This window comes from Acanthochromis polyacanthus, chromosome 16 (genome assembly GCF_021347895.1).
Source record: "Acanthochromis polyacanthus isolate Apoly-LR-REF ecotype Palm Island chromosome 16, KAUST_Apoly_ChrSc, whole genome shotgun sequence".
NCBI lineage: Eukaryota > Metazoa > Chordata > Actinopteri > Pomacentridae > Acanthochromis > Acanthochromis polyacanthus.
Window position 1 is genome coordinate 32,042,236 of NC_067128.1, and position 22,891 is coordinate 32,065,126.

The 22,891-nt window shown below is 40.7% G+C and overlaps 1 protein-coding gene across 2 annotated transcripts in view; it reads right to left on the reverse strand.

Moving 5' to 3' along the window:
- The window catches only part of lpgat1 (lysophosphatidylglycerol acyltransferase 1), a 69,725-nt gene that overhangs the window by 17,432 nt on the left and 29,402 nt on the right, over positions 1-22,891 (reverse strand). For both annotated transcript variants that reach the window (XM_022211864.2, XM_022211873.2), the window contains exons 5-6: positions 16,265-16,544; positions 8,785-8,911 (exon numbers count right to left, since the gene is read on the reverse strand). In XM_022211864.2, the coding sequence (XP_022067556.1) occupies positions 8,785-8,911; positions 16,265-16,544 (407 nt within the window). The remainder of the gene's footprint in view (positions 1-8,784; positions 8,912-16,264; positions 16,545-22,891) is intronic.

Here is a 22,891-nt window from a genome sequence, read left to right on the forward strand (position 1 = left end):
AGTCATCAGAATTTGATTTCCCCACCAAAACTGTCTCGTGTCTAATTAGTTTACACCTTTTGGAATTAAACACTGGTTGTGCTAATTTTTCTCCTCGTCTAGGCAAACTGAAGCCATAAATTCTGACCCGATTGCACGGCATTTTCTAGCACGTATTCACCCCCTCTTTGATCGTTGTGCCTACATGGCAGGAGCAAAGTTTCGCCTTGTATGACAGGGTGTTGCTGTTTTCAGCGTACAGCAGTGACGATGTAGAAGTGAATAACAGCCGAGAAGCGGAGCGTCGACCTGTTATCAGTGCAGAAGTCAGGGGCAAGGGGCAATAAAACCACCCCGCCACAGGTGTGTTGGAGCTATGTGGCCTGAACAGACTGATGTCAGAACATCCTGCTGCTTATTAGGGTTCATGGTCGAGGTTATTTAAAGCGGACGCTCCACCCAAAGACAAACAGCAGGAACATTTGCTCAAGTAATGTACTTTACCCTCCGGACACTGCTCTCTACTCCTGTCACTTCTCTTTACTCAGAGTATTCTCATTATTCACACGGCCATTACTAGAAGTACAAAAATGTCTTTTGTGCAAAAAGAATAAACACAAGTTGAATTTCTTCGATCATTAGTTTCACAAACAAAAAAGTGGCTCGGCATACCACAGATATTTCACATGGCTGATTTCTTTCTACGCTCGTCTCCGGTCAGCTTTATGTAAACACCGCCGTCAGTTCAGCTGGAAAATCTCTGCATTTTTGTCACATGAGTCACTAATGGCTTCACAGCTGTACCAAGGAGCTCAGGGTGTCTTGACTTTTACAGAATCTGGTTAATGCAAACAGATTACTTTTGGCCAACTTTTAAATGAGACACGTGGAATAAATTAATTCAGATGAAATTTCATGAGATCTGGTTAAAATTCACACAATTAGTTGAAAGACTGTTGGAAAGTCTGGCAACTCTTACTTTCACAGTTTTGGGCTCTGGTACATGTTGTAATTTCAGTGATTATTTTTCACCACATACCTGTCAAACCCACTGGTAAGTGTTATGATTAAAGGCGTTTTTACATTATACCACTTTATCTTTCTACTCCACTACATTTTAGATGACAATATTGTCCTTCATAAATGACAGCATCATCACTTCCATGTTTTATTTGGCATATAATGAGCCTCAAAAACATGTCTGCATTGGTTCTGGGGGAAAAAAATTCTTGGACTACTCGATAGGATGCAAAATCTTGGAGGTGATCTCAGTTTATGATGGCAACAGAATATAATAAAAGAAGATAATCAGTAATAAGCTGCATGGTCCTGCCTACAGGAGAACAGTTCAAAAGGCTGCACGGATTGTGGGTGTCTGACAGCAGAAGGGAGGAGTGACTGGTTTATTACTGACTGGTCAACAGTGCATTCTTAATTACAGGGAGCGACCGGCCTATCCCTCCCAAACTAATCAATCCGCTGACCCCTCCCCAAACAAAGTGACCTGGCGACTAACAGTGTTTACAACTGGCATACCAGATGAGCCGAGCTAACACTGTTTGACAGCATGAAACAGCCAGAGTACTGCACGATTACCAGACCGTCATTAATAAGGACATTAACACATCCACAAAGACTAGAAGTCACCAGTCTCTCTAATCTGGCAAACGGTAAAAAACACGACTCGGCCAAATAAGCAAGAACAAATGTCACAGATATATGCAGAACTCAGCTTTTACACAGCATATCATGGAGCTAAAATAGAGCAACAAACAACAGAAACACATGTGAGTCAGGTGCACTGTAGTCCACAGCATCTAGAGCAGCAGAGAGGAGGAATCAGACACAGCAACTCAGAGCAGATGGTCACCGACCTGCGATGATATGCAGAATTACACTACAAGCCATGAGTTTGGAGGCAAGATAAAATTTGTCAGATTACAGTTTCATTGGTGTACTTTGCAAAATGAACCTGATTATAATATACAGAGTCACTCATCTGAATAGATTTTTACTTTCTACACATTTCTGTGGTTGTTATAGAGATATGGACACACTTGAGATTCATTGGGATTTTGAATGCCAAGTCTCAAAAGTCAAACAGCTAAAGCGAATAATGCAAACAGATTTTTGTTTATTTTTTCCTGAAATCTTCTCAACCCTAAAACTAAGCACTTCTTTTCTTTTGTTAACATTTATTCAACAATTGTCTGGTAACATCAATGTATAGCTGAAGGGAAATGAAGGAAAATGGTGCATATTAATGAAAGCAAAGTCTGATCATACAGTAAATACATCTTAAAATTCACAGAATTCATACTGGTTTTTGTTATTTTTACCTTTTCAAGAAAGACACTTAAGCTTGAAGTTGCTTCCAAACTTTTGACCTGTAGTGTATGTGCGGGGAAAAAGCAAATCTACATCCATATATACTCCTGACAAACGCTACAGCCACCAATAACAATGTTTACTTGCACTTGACAAAACTATGGTTTCACTCTGGAGCCCTGTTGGGTATGAAAGTGAGGCCCTTAAACTTTAATTTTCATATAAAAAGCACAACTAAAATCTGCACCACTCCAACTTCTTCTGTCTTGACGTTGGGTCAGATAACTCTGTTGATACAGAGTACCGATTAAATACCATTGCACTCCTTTATGCAGATTTACAAGTTGTACTGCACAGCATGACACCAGAAATGACCTGCAGAAAAAGAAAGAATGCAACTGGCAGAGGAAACCTTGACTTTTTACACCGACGAAGACAAGAGATGCTGTATTTACTATGCATGTGTTTTATCAAACGGACACCTGGTGTGCTCATTAATGCCATTATTTGCCCTGATACTAATTCAGCGTATCGGATCTGTGTGTCCCTACAATAGGTTGAAATATTTCAACCTATTTTCAATGCAGCTTTTCAGAGAAATCTCTTTTTGCAGATTAAACAGTCAAACAACGAATTGAAAAGTTCAAATCAGCCTCATCTCGACAGACTGCATATACTAGCTTTGCAAAAGAGGTTTTATTACTTTATTTGTTGCATTATATTCATGCACTTAAGAGTGCTATTCCTCTTTGTTTTGAGTTAGCTCATCATCTGTTTTACTGTCTATTTTGATTCATATTTTTGTGTTCATTAGCCCCAAATTGTCTGATTAGCTTGTCAGTCAATCAACAAAGCTGAATCCTGCCTTTTGGCATAACAAGCACTTTTACTTTTGTTACTTCAAGTACATTTAGCTGGTATAAATATACATCTGTTACTGGGAAATGAGTACTTTTACATTAAAGATAGTTCTACTGAATTATCTAAATCTCTGGATGATGAGCTCTGGAGGAAGGTCCATCAAAAGAAGGGATGATGACGCCTATAATGGGTTTCTGCGGGGAACACACACAAAAAAAGAAGAAAAAAGCTTCCGCTCATTCATTATCTCGTCTCTAATCATCAAGACGGTCATTACAATCATGAGTAGGACAAGAGAGATATTGATCCAAGGTGAAATGTTGGGAACCTCAATTAGCAAAAAAAATGAGTCAAACAGGTAGGAAATGTAGTGTTTGATTTAAATCTCACCGAGTACAAATGTTTTTGTGCAGAGTGGTGTGAGAAGGAAAAAAAGCTGCCTCACATCTAACAAAGCAGCACACACGACCGCAAGCTCAACAATTCTGCGTGTACGGCCAACAGAAAGCCAGGTGTGCAGCTCAAAAGCATCCGTGTGATGACCAGGCAGACTCCATAAATCATGTCACCTCTCAGATATTTTCCAACAGCAGCTTTCAGAAACACACGCAGCAGCAAAATAATAATAAAAAAAAACAGAGGAGAAGGTGCATTTAAAAGAAAAGGATTTCAACGTATTTAACACCCACTACTGCCCTCGCTCGGCCTCTGTACACCCACCTAGCTCTCCCATCTGCCATTCACAGAGGGCTTATGATGCTGCAATCTGGGAGGCTGAGATTATATGGGGAGAGGGCAAAAGACAGCTAGGGAGGGAGGGGGGAAGCCAAGGGGTGAGGACTGGAGGAGGAAGGTGGAAGGATTTAAAAAAGTGCAGAGCGCTCAGCGTGGATTCATCTAGAATATTACTCAATACTCAGCTGCCTGTTGTGAAGCCGAGGCTCAGGCACAGTCGTAATCTATACAGCCTCATGAAACGATAACGTGGGAGGAGGAGGGTGGCCCGCTATCAAGGTCAGCGTACACAGAGCCGTCCGGTGTGGCGCCCTGACGCGACTTGAACGCACCACGACACGTAGATGAACAAACTAGTCAGCAGTCTGTAGTAATCATCCAAACAGACAGAGCATCCAAACAGTTTTTATGCTTTTGTAAATCTGCTGGACAGGTTTTCTTTTTGTAGGAACACAAAAGGTTACAACCACCGTAAACGGGTGAAATTATTCTTTTTTTTTTTACTAAGTAATAAACCAGTCAGCTCTCTCACTGACCGACTTCCTCCACTTATAGATTCAACATACTGAATCACCCATAGGGTCCATCAGCTTGGTGACGTTCGAGGAATGACTTTTTGGTATGTTTTCTAAACAGCACAACAACTTTATGAGTATTGTCGAAGAGGTTTCTGAGGCATTATAAAGCATTTTAACTTCACCGACAGCAGGAATTCTGGAAAAGACACAGAAGCCACGTCTCTGGTGCTGAGAATTTAAAATACCCAACCTTGACTGTACCGAACGCACCCTCGGACATTAAAATACCATGACCTACAACATCAATAATGTCTTTTTAATGATGGATTAGTTTTATATTATTTAAGTTATGTTGTTGATTTTATTTTTTTTTAAACTTTACTTCGGCTGTCAACTACGTTTTCGGAGCAAAGCGTACAGCACCGTGTATTTTCTTTAAAGTGCAGCGTACTTTTCTGTAAATCTTCAAAATGACATATGTAATTAATTTTTATTATTTATGGGAATGATGGTGAACTAACGGTGCACTCGCTGTAAGAATTGTCTTTAACTGACACAGCAGAAATACAGTTGTAGGGCGGCACACTTGTCTAGCCTCCTCTCCCATCTGCATCACCAAAGTGCATCGCGTTGCTCACTCCCCCACAGTGTTCCCTTGATCAGCAGGCAGATTAATCCTCTTGTTGACTCTGCACCTGTACTGGCATGGGTCTAACTTCTCTATGATCAGCACTGTCTACACGGCTTGACCTGAGCGTGCACGCTTGTAACGGGACCAGCTGTGGCCGGTGCCTCCCCGTCCGTCCCCAGGCTGCAGAGCTGCTGACCAAGCGAGGGAGGCCGACTGTATTGATGGCTGATTAGAGAGTCCCGGAGGTGGGCTGGGACTGGAGCATCTTCTGCTCGTCTAATTACAGACTTAATGAGTCCTTAGCTTTGGTCCAAGTAGGCAGAGAAGCCTCCGGAGAGGAGGCGGCAAGCCAGGGTTCATAAATCACCTTTTACTTTGCCGTATCCCACCCTGCACCCTGAGGTGCAAACGCACACATGAGCTGTGTCAGGAGGTCACTAAAGGTCACGATGTCTACTACCTGGTGACTACAACCTGGATTCATTCTTTTTGATTTACCCCATCAAGACAACACACACAGGATTACATTCATCTTGAACCGAATCTGCAGAACCTCTAATCCTGGCCCACTTTCACCAGTCTCAAGTGGATGGATATGAGGAGAATCTGGAGGGCAGAAACTATGGAGGGGCAACTGCCCCTGCTTTGTAGAACAGCAGTGATATTCTTAGATACAGAATATAAGGTAGTGATTGCTTACATTTATCATGTCGGATTTTTTTCAACCTGTTATACTACAAGACACTCAACATGTCTTTTGACCCCCAATAATCCTCTAATACTATATTCAGTTCAACTAAACCCTCTTGACTGTTTGATTTACACAAAACAACCACAAAAGCACCATCAAGAGTCATACCAAAAACAGGCTCAAAACGATGACAATCAGAAACAAAACAACCAAGAAGAACTACAAAGACAGGCAAAAGAACCCCCATGAATCACTAAAAAACACACAAGTCACAAAACCACCCCTAAGAAAAACAATACCATTAAAAAACAGACACAAAGTAACATAAAAAACACAAAAAAGAACCACTTTAGCCCTCTTTAGACAAGGAACATGGAACGTAGCCCGCTTTGAAAACACAAAGTCACCACAAAGGTGTAAAAAAGAAATACAAAAGTCTGCACGGTCTAGTATTTGCACACCAGCAGTCCAACCATCAAATCATCAGAGACACTTAAAAAAGTTTAAAACTCAGGTGGCAGTCTACAGTTCGACTGGTCCACCCGTTGGTCAATATGTTCTCACTCAACCAAAGTGCTATTTTTCATGAGTTTTTACAACTTTGAACTCGCAAAACCTACTAGAGACTGCTAGCTTCACCTTTTTTTTTAACAATTACTGAAGGTTTGCTCTTATTTGGCCCCAAACTAATTGACAGTACATCAAAACGGTTGTCAGTGTGGCTGCATTCTGTCAAAACAGGCGAAAAAAGTCCAGAGCAAACTTTGCCAACAGCAGTTTGCATAACCTGACTGTTATATTCCTCAATATTTTTTTGTAGTACTTCCTGTTTTGTTGATCACCACTCGACATAGTTCTTTTTTCACAAATCAACAGCGGCAAGCACACGCTGGTCTGCTCTAAGTCTGCTGTAGCATAAAATAAACAGATTAATTTAATTTAACACGCTGCAAATGCTATTTATGTTTATTTATAATTCATTTCAGCTGATAGAGCTAGCAGATGGAGTGCACTTTGTTCATCTAATGCCAAAGTGAAGATATTTTTTCCCTTTCCTCGGCCAATAAATTGATTACGAGTTGGTATGATATCAGTGGACCCAGATTTTCTGTGGTTAACTACAGATATAGCAACATAAATTGGTTGCAATTAACAAATGCAAGAGTTAGAAGCAGAGTGGTCAAACCCACAATAAAATGAGTTCTAAATAATTTTTATTATATTCTATGTCCAACCCACAACCCTGATATAGCGTTACAGTAGCATCACACCATTCTTGAAAACACAAAACTTTGAACTAATTTTTCTCAAAACTACAGAAAGTGGGTTAACCACTCTGCTTCCAAACCTTTTAAGTACTCCATCACTAAATGGTTTGTACAGTTTTACTAGTTGTTTCACTTGCTTGTAAAAAGGATGGCTGCCACGATTTCCCTGTGGCACAGATGACACCTTCAAATGACTTACTGCTCCAAATAACAGTTTGAAACACTAAAACATTTAGATAATCGTCATATAAGACAAAAAAGCCTAAGGTCTGTGGGTTGAGCACCATCATCTAAACAATATTCTCTTCATGTATCAACAGGAACTATAATGACCAAGTCTGTTTTTTGCCAAGTCAGTTAACTGTCAAAAAACTCCTTTGCAGGACTTACATCGGAGTTACATTCCTACAGTGCAACAGAAGTTGGTTTTCATCGTAAGTCGGAACTCCGGCGAAAATGTAAACAAAGCCATTATGTGCATCAAGACATCGATCAGTTATTCGGACGGAAAATTCATGAATACCAATAACTTTCACACATTTCTGAATCATTTTACAAGAAGACAAAACAATATCTTGCACTGTTTTTACAACTTGATCTAATAATGTCCCTTTGTGCGTTTTTCTGAAGCCGATGATCGTTGAGACAGTTGTGCAACTTAGGCCAGGCAAACGACTGATGTTTGTCGGTGTTTCGTCCTGTTTTGTGTGTTTAATTATATCTAATTTCACTTCCATGGAGATGGCTTTCCTTTTCTTTGAAGCACTGCCATCAGAAGAGTCTGACTTACGCTTGGGAGCCATAAAGGACAAAAAGTTGGCGAATGCAGCACAATCCAAGGTGGTGTACAATGAGAGAATGCAAACAAACCCGTCCTTAGCGCTGTGCGACGATGTATTCTTCCGCTTCGCTCACCAACTACTTTCACAGTTCTGACGTATGGATGAAACATTGCAGGTCTAGGATGTCGTAAACCGAGGACCCCCTGTACTTACTAGATCTGAAGTCTGCCATGAGCACGTTTCACGTTTCTATAATGTCAGGCGTGTTCTCTCCACTCACTGACTATGAAATGTGGCAAACTTTCTGCAGAGTCTGTGTTATTGGCGGCTGGACTTAAAAGTGAATTCTGAGGCCTCCCGGCACCACCATGATTAAAACGATGTGCTTCACTTTTCTGCTGCTTCAAACTTAAAGTTACAGAATTCTTAAAACGAGTTCAGCAACATCAGCACTTAATGATTAATTGTAATAAGGCTGCTATTTATTCTCTGATTTAGAGTTCTGATTGGGCTTAAGTTTTTGAAATCTCCTTTCTGGTGATAAAGATAAGGAGGCTTATTGCACCACAAAAATTCTCACAAGGGCTTTATCTTCAGAGGTTGTTTATTTTGGCTGTACAACCGAGAAGCTGCTACTAACTTAAGTTTGTTTTGCTTTTCTTCAGGTGTAAATTTAAAAAATAATGTGTGTACCAGACCTAAGTGACTTTAAATGTATAATTCTCTCTTGAGTGCTGGTAAGACACAAAAACAAAGAGGGCTACATGTACCAAGCCAGTCTTTCTATTTCAAAATTAACACCATTTATTACTTTTGCCATTTTTATTTATTGTGGTGCATTTTCACATGGCATAGGTTTTTGCATAGCACATTTGCATGGTAAAGTACTATGGCCCCAGCTTTTTTCTCATGCAGATGACAAACGATCCCTTGCACATGAGTTTGAACAAAAGTGAGAAGCAGAACGTCATGAACAACACCTGATTCTTACCTGTAGTGTACATGTGTGACTGTAGGAGGCCTGTATCCAAAGATCCAAGTCTGGATATCCATGGGTCTTGCTTTAGGGTACGCTATGGTCACATCTATTACCCACTGCAGGCCTTTACGTTTATTAGCTGTAACAGAAAAAATACAAACACAGGAAGTAAGTTTGCAAGAAGACGACACATGGACAAGTGGCTAAAATAAACTCAAGCGTTACGGTGTATTTTAGGCTTGCCATACAGAGCATGTGAGCATGTTCTCATTTGCATTCAACCAAAAAAAGATCAACCGCAGTCTCGCAGCTGACAGCGATTCAGTGATACTCCTATAGATCGGATCACCGTGGTCCTCCAGCTTTAGGACGGTGTCTCTAACCAGCAGGCGTTCCTGGAGAAATTTATATAACAACAAAGCAGGCTGGTTACCTGCCAAAATGACTGGTGGAATGTCAGCTGAAGTCTAAACTTAACAGAATTTGGCTGGAAGCTACATGTATGAGTCACGGTAAAGAAAGAAACATTTTCACTTTAGATCATCTTTTATAGCGTGTTATTCTACCGACAAATAACTGCAAACTCTCACCGTCTTGTCACCTTTAATTGAAAAAGAAAACTGGGGTGAATCAAGCAGTGAGATGGGAAGGGGAGGGATGACAGATGGGAGCGGGAATGCCACACGTGATTAAATTTGGAAGTCAGCTGCAGGGTGCATGTGTGCGAGCATTTAGCTGCATTTGGCAGGGTCAGCTCTGTACTCACCTGCACTTAATCACCAGTACATTAAAATGAATGTCTGATAAGAGTGATGCACCTCGTCTCCATGCTGTATCCTATTAACCCTCTGAACTTCAAGAAGTTTGAGTGTTTATTTTTGCTCCAGTCACATTTTTACTCACTGTGCACTCATTTTTCAAGGCAAAGTAAAATAATTTACCTCTATGGAAACAGTAGAACTAAAGTTAGAATAAAGAAAATTTTTAAAAAATGTCTTGTGAGTTTCAATGCCAGATATCCTAAAAAATGAATACAAAGATACATTTGTCTGAGTATATATCTTTAAAAAATTGAAAAAAAGCAAAATCAATATGTACAATTTTATTCAAAATGCCTTCAGGTGTTGGAGAATAATAAAACAATTTGTCTCTACTTCATACAGATATTTTATGACTTACATTTTTCACCTGTCCCTGAATTTTTCTCATGTGATTCACAGCTGAATCACAGATTTCTTATTACAGAATCTGTTCAAAGCATAAAGTGATTTTAACAAAATACTACAATTTCTTTCTGACAATTCTTTGTGTTTCTTCTGTTTGTATTGTAGCTATAATAAATGATAAATGGTGCCTTTCAGACCAACTGGTAGGTTTTGGAGTTCAGAGGGTTAAAGAACTAAATTTATCTCAAACATTACTCAAGTGTGAAGTATTCTGTGGCTTTAAAAAAAAAAAAAAAAAACACACTAGGGCTGTCGAAAGAATGCCACAGTGTGTCATTCCAAGAAGTGAGGTGCTATCACCAAACAATCTAGTCTCAACATGTTTTAGATCCGCCCTGCTTGTGGATGCACAAGAATGAAAGCTGGGACCAACCTGAACACCCGACTGAGGGCACTGACTAAATGCTGGACTGTGCCTTTAAGCTGAGCACTCTGCACACGCTTGTCAAATGTAAAACAGAGAACGCCAGCAACCTCCGTCAGCGCAGACAGCTCTGAAATGAGCCTGATGTGAAGCAGTGCAGCATATTTGACTGCCTGGCTAATGTCACAGCCCAATCTGCTGCGCTGTTGCTGTGCAGCGAGCACTTCCCTCTCCGACTACACTAGTTTCTTTATGCAAGCAAACCTGTTGTGTGACAAAGCGGAGCTCGATTTTACAACTGATGGGCCTCATCGCTTTACACTGTCAGCAGCAGTAAAACATGAAATGTCGCGAGTAAGTTACAATTTCAACCCGTTCACAGGCGTAAAATATAGACAACTGAGGGCAGAGGGTTGAAGAGACTTCGCCAGAGTAGTTCAGAGTCATTCAGATACATGAAGTACATTCCAGTTAGTACAGATCAATAAGGTGGCCTTGTCAGTTCATCTCAAAACAAAAAACTGCTGCATTTCATTTGAATAATTAAGTGATTTTTTAAGTTATATTTTTGTTCTTTTTGCCTTTTATTAGATAGGTGCAGTGGAAACGGACAGGAAAGGAGGGAGAAGAGCGGGAAGACATGCAGCAAAGGGCCATAGGTGGGAATCGAATCCAGGCCACCAGCTCCTGTACATGGGTCGCCCACTTTACTACAGGTTACAGAGTCTGGTTAATACAAACAGTTTACTTTTGGTGATATTTTTCAATGAGGCACGTAATATAAAGTGACTTTGATAAAGATTACAATTGTAAGCTCATGTTTGATCACTGTGTCCAGTGGAATGACACGTCACGCTTCAGATGAGTATTAAAATTAACAGCAGGGAGTACTGTCTCGGTCCTTTTTCCATTTCTTTAAATGATATTCCTCATGTTACTACAACACAAAAACATGAACCTCTCCCGAATCATTTGACATGCTTTAGGCTTACGGTTGTATCATTTTGTCTTTGTTTCTTAGAAACCATGTTTGTCTATGTCAGGTGGTTCTTATTCAACCATTACAATCGAGGAGTGTACAACTTGTCTTTTACTCCTTCCTCTTGAGAACTTCACTGAGGGCTTTAAGTTGATCTTTCTTTGGGATATTTATTTTCTTTCTGGCACGAGGAATAGAAATACAACAATTATTTGCCTTTTCAGCTACTTCCTTAATTGACAACTATTTTAATAATCAAGTAATTAGCTTTAGTAATAATAAATGAAAGAAAGTCTCTATTTACTTATTCCAGCTGCTTCAATGTGAATATTCTCTGGTTTCTTTCCTCCTCTGTGACAGTAAACTGAATGTTTTGGGCTTTGGATAAAACAAGACATTTGTCATCTTGGGTTTCTTGAGACACTGATCAACATTCTTCACACAATTATTCATATTTCATAGACCAAAAATTCAGTCGATCAATTGAGAAATGTTGAAAAACTGACGTGACAGCTGGTTTCTACTAGGCATGGGCCGGTTACCGGTTTTAAGGTATACCACGGTATGAAAAAGTCAAGGTTTCAAAACCACTAAAATTTTGCGTCATACCATTCCTGCGGTATGAGCGTTTTTTTTAATGTGACGTCTCATCAGGGAGAAAGTAGAGGTCCCTCACGCTGTGTGAAGCTGCAGCCTAAAGCGCCCCTCCGCCCGCTCACCTGCGTTTGTTGTGAGTGACAAGCAGGCAGCTCTGCAGGCTGTGTGATGGCTGAAGGAGGCGAGCCCCCGGAACTTTTTCCGCCGTCCAAGCGGACTAAGTCGGCTGTTTGGGAATACTTCGGCTACTGTAAAAAGCCAGACGGCCACGGCTTGGAGGAAGAAGGTCGCCCGACGTGCAAAACGTGCTTGAGGACAGTGGCAGCCCGAGGAGGCAATACATCGAATATGATAGCGCATCTACGGGAGCACCACCCATCGCTGTATGCTAAATTAAAGGTGCTGTCTTGAAATGAACGAGCGTATTAGCATCTGACATTAGTGAAATGAGCTTGTTACCGAGGCAGATATGGTAACTACCATATCTTATCTTTTCTTCATCTCTATCTTTTAGTAACTTTTTTTATATTTTAACTGAGGCAGATACGGTAACTAGCTTGCTAAGGATTTATCTTAGCATGCTAGTTACCATATCTGCCTTCGTAAAAAAAAAAAAAGATAAAGTTATCCACAACTTTTTTCTTTCATCAATCTTTATTGCTAAGATGGATAACAACAGCTAGTTTACGCTAACATTTTAGAGCTGCAATCATAATACCGTGAAACCGTGATATTTTTGCCTAAGGTTATCATACCGTCAGAATCTCATACCGGCCCATGCCTAGTTTCTACGGTCATGAATCTATTTTGCTTGTTAATCACCATCACTGGATTTGTTGTGCTCTGAGGTTTTTCACTGGCTGTAGCCGCCTCACCCACCACTGTGAACTGTATGCTAAAGCTGGCATGCCTTCCTTGAATGTAAGGCAATATACGCTTTGGATGACTCTGGTTTATCAGGCTCTTCTTGGCTTGGATCCTACTTGTTTATGCTTTCTTCTTCAGAGAACTGGAGGCCGTTATGCCCTACAATCACATGACATTTTGTATTTCTCTGCTCCTCGTATTCGACCTGAAAAGGGTAAAAAAGCTTTCAGTTACTCTGCCCGCTCTGCTTGTAATGCCCTCCAATCTGAACTAAAATTGTCAAAGTGTGTATCATTGTAAACCTTCCACTCTATATTAAGATATTGACAACGCAAATCCTTTGAACAGAATCTGTGTTCTTAAATTGCTACTGTACAAATAACTCGTGTATTCTATGTATGCAGGTGCTTGCATTTAATATTTTAATGTTTGTTGTTATTGTTATCCGTCTGTTTTTTGTATACTTTGATATTTACTGCTGCCTCTCTTGGCCAGGTCACCCTTGTGAAAAAGGTCTCCATCTCAATGGGTCTTTTATCTGGTTAAATAAAAGCCAAATAAATTTTTAAAAAAAGTTTCAGTTCAACAATTATTTCTACTTAAGACTCCAAAGGCCAACTTGCGTTCAACCTTTATTGGAAATGTGTTAAACTCACAGGATAGCTGTGTACTTGCATGCATAGTAATGTCTGACCTTTAAGAATGCACAGCTGTTTATCTAACATGTCTGTCTCCAAAGTCTCCACCTGAAAGAGACCATTCAGAAAGAAGCAGTGTAGGAACACGCAGGCTGATTTATACCAACGTCACAGTGACTTGATAGGAATATTTAGGTATTGATGTGAATGGCTAATGACAGTTATCCCTGTGTGGGTAACTGGATCCAGATCTCTGTCCAAGTGTGCTGAAAGGCACTCCTGTGAGTAGTCGGCCAAAGAACAGGGCTCTGAGCCAAGGTATCGCTGTGCCCTATACGTCGTGACAAACAATACCGTAACAGCAGCAGCCGTGGTAATTTAAAATGACATCAGATATGCCCTGCCCTTCTGTAAACGGTTAGAGGAAGGAAACACACTGGCAGATATCTGGCTCTCCATCAGGCCACTCTGCAGGCCAATTACAACACTTGAAGCCCACACCTGTCCCTCCTACTGACTGAAGCGTGGAGAAAAATTGCCTCCGATTGGCTGGTGTTATCAAACGCGTCTACCTGTGGGTCATATGGAGCTCCATTCCCACCCTAAATGACTCACAGCGGTGAACTTTGCTTACTCGACAACTGTAAATATGGTTTTATAACACATAAACCTTATCAGTCTTATCAGCCGCAGTGGTGACCAGTGACCCATGTGGTCTGCGTTTGCACTGAGCAGCGCATTTAGCCCGGGTGACATTGCATGGCTGATACACAGCGGCACACACATTTACATCAAATCCTATTTTCTCCAAGTGGCCCATTTGTCTCTGAGTGAGTCAGCAAGCTCTGGGCACCTCTGCAGAGCATCAGGGAGGGTCAGAGGGAGACGGAGCTGTGCCTTTGATCACGCACACACAGCAGACACACTGCAACAGCACAGGACAGTGAGGGACACAGCGCTCTGGTGGCTATGTGTGTTTTCTTGCCCTAGGTTTTAATGCCATTAGCGAGATTCAAGTGGAAGGACAAGCCCTACTGCAGCAACCAGCCTCCCCTCCTCCTGAGCTGCCGGAACAGAAGAAAGGACAGAAAGCGATAAGACAGAACTCGGATATGAACTGGATGCACAGCTTACAATAGCAGGGACAAATACAATTCCCATAATGTTTAAAAATCTCTTACATGCCAGGAGTTGTACACACACACTCTGCTATCGCTTTGTGTTTGTTGACATTGACAAGGTTGGATGAATACTGCAAAACAAAAGCCTGCGTATACACGGATCTGAGGTCATCTTCATTTAAATTTTATAATCATTATTTCCTCTTTGGTTTGACAGTCTGTCCTGCACAGAGATGAACAAACGGCATCTTGCTGTTAGAGACACAGAGCTGTGTTAGCAAAAGGCTAAAGTCTCTGATTCTTAATGATGCTGGACCAAAGTCTCTCCAATTTACTATTAACACAGCACAACCTCAAAATGGATTTTGAACGAAAGCCAAAAGAGTCCACTGGGCAAACCGAGTGTGCACAGGCATGGGGGACTCATCCAAACTGTGCGTTTATGGCCGTTTTAACGCTGCGCTTTTTGCTGAGCGCTGCTCCGAAGAGAAGGTTTCCCGAGTTATCTGGATCATTTTGCTGAGTTAAAAACCTAACATGTAATTTAGCATTAGTTCACAACTTAAGGAGGTACTAGCATCCCTCAGGAAAAAAAGGACTTGATCCAGGCTGCATGGAAAAAATGCACATTTTTGATCTACAATTTCAGCTAAAACTAATTACAAGCATCATCCATCCACATATCTTCTGGTCATGTCATTAGCGTATTCTAGGAGGACACATATTTAGGCTTCAATCACATTTTTGGTTTGATCACTGAGGCCAGGAAGACACTGCATCTTGGAGGGACTAAAGTAGAAGTAGTACGGTATTTGGAAAAAATGAAAACACCTGGGGTTAGAGAGGACACAGTCGTGAGTGCATTTGAGGTGAAAATCTGACATTTGTGGCGGAAAAACTGAGTCATTTCTTAGAAAATGGGAGAAATGGACTACATGCACTGCAAAAAAAGGATAACACCACCATGTGCATCTAGATATATTGAAATTTAATAAAGATATAAAGACTTTCAGCTTTGTTAATGCCGCTTTGTCTTTTTTTTTTTGCAAATTTGTTCAAATTGGACAAATTTTAAAAAGAAGTGGAAAAATTTTTTCTCACTGGAATCTCATTAATTGTGGCTTTACCTTCCTGACAATCGGCTGTATTTAGGGCTGGTCTCTAGACAGAAAAATTACTCTCCTGCAAATCACCGCTGGGGTTTTCAGGAACACTGATGCAATTTCTGGCACCTCTGCGCATGTCTCCCCTTTCCTCTCCCGGCAATCTTTACCACCAGTCGCTTTTCATTTAAAACAGGACTCCCAGAGGACGGTGAGACACAGAGGTGATGATTTAATGATTCATGTGTGAAGAATGCTTCAGTTTTTTTTTTTTTTTTTTTTAAATTCTGTCACTTCCCTGTCTCGCTCTCCCCTGTACACGGTTTACTGTAGCTCTTGATCAAACATGGTTTTATGTGTAACTACAGTACACAGCGTGCAGGGGAGGAGTTCACAGAGATTGCTAAGTAAAGAGGAAGATTTTTTTTTGTTAAGACTCCCCCAAAAATAGCTCGCTACTTTTTGAGACCCAGAAACAATCCTGAATCGTTCTTTGCAGTCGCTTCATTTGTGCTTAGTGAACGAAGCGTCGGTATACGAGGTCAAATTAGCTGCTTGATTTGTCTCTAACTTGAAGGCTGTGTGTGTTTTGGTCACCTGTCTGGTTCAGGGTCCCAGTGTCGCTGCCCACGCTGCCGTTCTCCTGCTGGGCTGACAGGGTTTTCAGGATAATGTGGGTGGCCCCGAGACGAGGCAGTGTGACATGGGTCAGGTGGGGGAGAGAGTTCTTCTTGGCAAACAACTGGCTGGTTTCCCGCCTCTTGCGAAGGAAGCCGCCCTCGGGGAACAGGACTATCCACTTCCTGTCACGGCTGTGGTAGTATTTGTCTAGGTGATCCTTCAGGTAGACCAGCTGCTTATCTCGGTGAGCTTTACCCTGAAAGAAAACAGAAAGCAGGGAGAAAATGAACACTGCAACGGGGTAACTGCAACGGAGTCAGAGAACGCAGTACTCCGCCAGGCTGCTCAGTCATTCGATTTCCGACGGATGAAATCTTTAAACAATTTGTGGTCTGCAGTAATCGATTTGTAGTAGGACCACAATCATGTGACGGTCAGCAGGCAGCTGATGTAGTGTTCACTTGTTGTCATAGTTACAGTGACGCCGTGCTGCTATCTCTCAATGATACAGAAATCTTTAACAAATCCTTGGATCCAGACTATAAGCTGCATGACTGCCAAAACCTCATCACTTGGTCCTTGTGTCATTTCTGACCTTCACTGAATATTTCATCCAAACCCGTTATTCCGGTTTTGAGTTATGTTGCTAACAGACAGACAGATAAACCAACGCTGATTGTCACATAACTCTGCTGCGTTTCTTGGCAGAGCAATAATGCAAGTTATGAATGGTGTACGAGAGGGTTCTAGTCAAGAAATTACTACATTTTTTTAAGTTTTCTTTAAAGAAATCACCGAAATTACACCATTTATCAGAATCTGAAACCATAGAATAGAAAGACTGTTGGGTTTTCAACTTTCAGAAGGTCCCTGACACACTGTTCCACTTGAAAACTTCACCAAATCTAAGCATAAGCGATATTTCATGAAAATCCCCCCAAAATAGACAATATATCCAGACCAGATTCAGTTAAAAACAAAAACTTCTGTGCTCCTCAGTGCAACCATGAAACCATTAGTGGCTCAGTGGCAACTAACAGACACGAGACATAAATTCAGGGACTTTTTAGGTAAACTGGGCTGAACTGCAGGCGGTGTTTACACAGAGCAGAGGTGACAAGTGTGACAATGAATCTAAAATGTTTATGATGAATTATCTACAGTGTGTAGAGCCATCACCCCACCCCCCCCCACCCCCAGTACTGGTTAAACATTGTAATTCTAATTTCTTTCTTAGGATTAATGATTTTTCTAATATATTCTAAGCTTGTTTTTCGGCACAAAAGATATTTAACTATACTTCTAGCCATGGTTGTGCCATTTTACTAGAAGTGAAGGACTTTAAGTTAAAAAATGAGCCCACAGTGAGGAAAAATGTAAGAAAAAAAATGCACAGATACTGCTTTGAAAGGTTAAAACAACTGCAATTATCTTGCCCTGAAGAAGCTAAACAATGAAGGATAAACGAATTAACTCGATAACATAGAGAGTACTGTGGTCAGTAAACAAACACAAATTATAAGATAGCTGCAGTAACGCCGTCAAGCACTCAGAGCTGCATTAACGGCACAACTGAAATGGATGCAAAAACATGACGGCCTTGACAACATTAAGTGCATTAGCAGGGATAGGATGAGGAGGAGCGGGATTGATTTTTAGTTAGGCCTGGTCAAAAGTCATTTTAAATGTATTAGTACAGTCAGGCTGGTCTCTGGGAGGGTCACGTGAGCACACGTGTTTATTCATGCAGCTGCTACACTTGAACAGGAACAGTTAAAACGAAACAATTACTTTGCCAAAATAAATATCGGTGAAGAACTATTTTTAGCCAAAGCGTCTTTGATTTGCAGATGTGAATCAGGAGCTTCAACACATCACAAACCCATACATGACCTTGAGAGTGTAGTTGCACTGCGGATATAAGAGCCTCGTGAACTAAAGAAAGTGTACTTCACATTGTCTGTGCAGTGGGGAGAAGGAGAGCACTTCTCCTGCTTTCCCAATGTCAAAGCTTTTTTTTTTAATTTTCTTTTTTAAAAAAAGAAAAACTTGGGATTTGATTTGACTGAATCATCAGCTGGTTTATCCACAGCTGAAGGTCTCTGATCTCAGGCCATCTGTCTCTGAAGTGAACAACCTGCTCAGCCCCGTTGCAGCCACGCTTCCACATGCTTTAGTCAGTCGGAACCGAGGATATTCACTCAGCCGTCAGCTCATTAGGTCCACCGAGGCAAAACTAATGCAGTCTAATAATACAGTCCTGTAATAAGGCCTATCTTTATGAAGTTTTTCTGTTGAAATTGTTGTTGAGAAGACTTGGTTCAACATGTTCTAACTAGGACTGGACTCGAACATCCGAATATTCCGTCGTGACAATTGATGCTGGAATCCGGTTATTTATTTTGAGCTCAGAATATTCGGATCTCAAAATAAATATTTGTATGAAAAACGAGTGAATGACACTCACTGAACTACGATCTGCTTGAGATAAAGAACACCATTATATTGACTCAATACTGACTGAAATGGTGTGTAATGGAGTTAATGAGATATAAATTTCTGAGGGGGATTATTTTTAAATTTCTGCCATTTTTAGATAATTAAACATCCATCCATTCTCTATATACCGCTTTACATGTTGCATGTAAAATTGACCCAGGAACATCAGTGCTGTTTCTGAGACATGAACCTAACGGAGGGTTAAAGGGACAATGCAACGTCGCCAGGAAAAATTTCACACAACATCCCTCTTGAAATTAAAGAAACACTGGCATTCTCTGTACTGAGTATGTCGAGAAAAATAAAAGGTTTTGCATAAGAGGAAATACTCCACTGATCAAGGGATCAGTTACTGTAGGCTGATACAGTTCTGAATTATCTGACACTGAAATGAACTGTAATGGTACTGCAACTGAATGAAATATTGACACAAGTTAAAGGAACACAACTCACCACCACCACAAACTGCAGCTTCTAAAATGACAACACCTTCCTTTAAAGTGTGATATAACTAAAAAGCTGTAGCACAGTGAGGCATAGCTAATAACCTGATAAATATATCTAGATACACACAAATAAAAGCTGCTCAAAGTACCTGCATTCGTGAATGATTGAAGGAGTAATCATTGTGAATATTTAAAGGATTTAAGGAAGGGTGCTCAATTTGTTAAGCAAATGACATGATGAGGTCAAGAGTTCACACGGCTGTAAAAGTACTGATCATGTACGGGAAATGTTTGTTAAAGTACGTCTACAAATAACCATCTGGGTGTGACTTTATATAAAAGTAACCTCTGGGGCGACCTTTTCTTTATCTACTGTGATTCTAGCCTGGCTGTTAATGCTAATTAAGATTAACCCTGGGCTCCTTTTGCCTCGTCTCGGTCACAGTTTTTACTCATCAGAACATCCTGCTCCTCTGTGGAAACAGCACAACCACGACTGTAAGTTGAGAAAACTCATAAAGGTCTCCAAAAAAACAACAACCCTGATGTCATAAATCATTAAAGCTTTAAATACAAAAGTTATATTTCTGCAATTATTTCACAGAAATTGGGGAAAAAAAAAAAACTTGCATCAACATGTACAGCCATTTACAAGAGTACACAGATTTGTTATGAATTTTGAAAAATAAAAAAGGCGACTCTAGACACTATAAATATTTAACTGCTTACATTTTCATTATTGTCTCCAATATGCTTGGTAAAAACACAGCCCAATGTAGCTGAAAAGTCCCAATTTTTTGCTACATGACTGTTGATAGTAGCAGGGCTTCTAACTGCTTCCCAGCTGCAACGAGAAGCTACAAACTATTTTAAAAAAACTTCAATTAAACCTCGTGAGTTTAAACTTAGATTTACTGAAGCTGTCATAGATGAGTAGTTCAAGGACCATCAGAAAGTTTAAAATTGAATGATTTTGCTCTGGTTTTACAGTTTCTGATAGTAAATTGGGGATTTAAAAAAAAAAAAAAACTAAGATAAGGTAATGATATATCATTTTCAAACCTGAAGCCATGTGTAGAAAAAAAAAATATTGGTGTCACCTTACTCATTAAATTCGCTGACAGAAAACACCAAATCTAACAGTGAGTGATGTGCGCTATCTGAGTGTATGCGGAACATATCTTTATATTAAAAACACGGAAAAACTGCTTTAACCTTTAGATGCAAAAGTGAGTCAAAAACAACCCGGTGAGGTCATTTTATTGCAAAATATTTGTAATGAATAGTTTTTATCATTTCATTTTCCAGCTATTCCTCAAAAAACATGTTTTGATACCATTCTATTAAAATTTCTAAGTTACCTATTATACTTTTAAAGACACTGTAATGTCTGTGTTACTGTCCAAGCTCTTTATCACTGAAAACATCGTATAAGAAGTGACAAACAAACTTGGAGTGATGGAGAGCAGCATGATGGAAGGAAGGAGTGGAAAAATGTCAAAATGGATGTTGACATTCTTCTACTGCTGTTCTGTGTAATATTCTTCTTTTTCAATTATCAAAACGTTCAAAGTCTGGGTGAAAATCAAACACATTTCAAACATGAAATCATTCTTGTGTGGACAAAAATAATACAAAATATTATTCTTAACCAAAATGAAAAAATGACAGATTGATTCATTTAACTGATAATTTTTGACCCACTTATGAAACAGTGTAGGGTCCAATCACTCGTGCATCGAAGGGTTAAGGCATGCTTCTCGTCTAAAAGTTGTCCTGATGACAAAACGAAGTAAAGAGACCTAACTGCCATCAAAACGTGGCGCACAGAGTTGTGCATAATGGTGCTGGACACATGGCTGCCAGCCTCACTGGACAGCAGATGCTTTGGTGGCCGGGGCAGCTGCTTGCAGCGCTGTGTGGATGTGTGAAGTATTTCTGAGGAGGGACGTCAAGAATGCACTCGCAAGAATGCCAGAGGGGATCACGGGGAAAGAGGAGGACGGCAGAAATGACCGAACCCACTCAGACTTTCCACTATAGCCCGTCTGTCTGTCAGTAGGCTCAGGGTGCTTCACCCTCGGCACAGTGCCTGATGCGAAATTCCATGGCAAACCATTTCCATGACCTAAAAAATTTCATTCCCTCTTGCCATGCTGCTTCAGCAACTAAAAAAAATTAAAAATAAAGTAAGAGATGGGTTTGCGGGCCTTTTCCCTTAATTTTCCTGACAAAACAAATGCAGACAAACACATTTTGTTATCAGCAGAGACAGCCCCACCCTTTCATTTCATTTGAAATTAAGCAATAACATTCTGAAGTTTTTGCCCAGTTGGAGCCACTGCCAGTGAGTCCTGTTTAGCATCACAGGGAAAGTATGGCTGATGGGAAAAACATCCATCCATTATCTGATGGATAACCTCAGCATGTTTTTGGACTGTGGGAGGAAGTGGGAGTACTCTGAGAAGCGGGGAAAACATGCAAACTCCATGCAGAAGGATCCCAGGTCCAGGTCGGGATGCAGACTGGGATCTTCTAGCTGCAAGGCAACAGTGCTGATCACTGACCCACTGTGCAGCCCCTGCGAAAAACATATCCACTCAATTCCAACATTTAAGGTAACGAATAAAACAGCATTTGAATAAAATACGGATTCTGATGTACAGAAGTAGGACTGGGTAATCGCTCAAAATTTTAATGTTTTGTTTCAGCGTTGGGCTATACAGTGGGTCAGTGGTTAGCACTGTCACCTCACAGCTAGAAGATCCCTGGTCTGCCCTTCTGGGATCTTTCTGCATGGAGTTTGCATGTTCTCCCTGTGCATACGTGGGTTTTCTCCAGGTACTCCAGCTTCCTCCTGCAGTCCAAAAACATGCTGAGGTTAACTGGTAACTCTGAATTGTCCCTAGGTGTGAATGTGAGTGTGATTGTTTGTTTCTGTGTGTAGTCCTGTGATAGACTGGTGACCTGTCCAAGTGTCCCTTGCTTTCACCTTAAGTCAGGTGGGATAGGCTCCAGCCTCCCTGCGACCCTAATGAGGATAAAGCAGTGCATAGATAATGTATAGATGGATGTTTCAGCACTACGTAAACAGCCTACATTTATCTTCAGTCAAAGAAACGCAGATACATTAGCCGTCTTGATTCACAGCAGTCTTCTAAACTGTGAGCAGTGACTGCACATTTGCACCTGCCAGACACTGTTGTGAGTCCCGGTGTTCCCGACTCCAGATGGCGGGGTGCATGTTGTCTTTGCGTTTCTCCCTTTTGTTAATTGTTTCCCTGTCCTACACATGTAAGTTGTGTGTTTGAGGGTTGTCCCTTGTGTGTGTCTGAAGTCTATCCTCTATGCGGGCCTTTACGGTGGTGAGGAAGTCATGTGGATCAAGTCCTGCATGTCTGACAAAACCTGGAAGTTGCTTGAAGTCCTCATTGATCATATTGTCCGTATGCATGGTGCATGTATTTTTAATTCTGGATGTCTATAGTGTAAATCTACGACTTAGTAGTTTGTAATACTAACGTCTATTAGACATCCATCTGTCCCCTTGCAAAGGGTCCCCTAATCAATAGCTCTTCTTGAGGTATTTTCTGTTCTTTTTAACTCACTTCACACAGTCAAACTTTTGTCACGTGAAATGCATCATTCATGGCTTCTC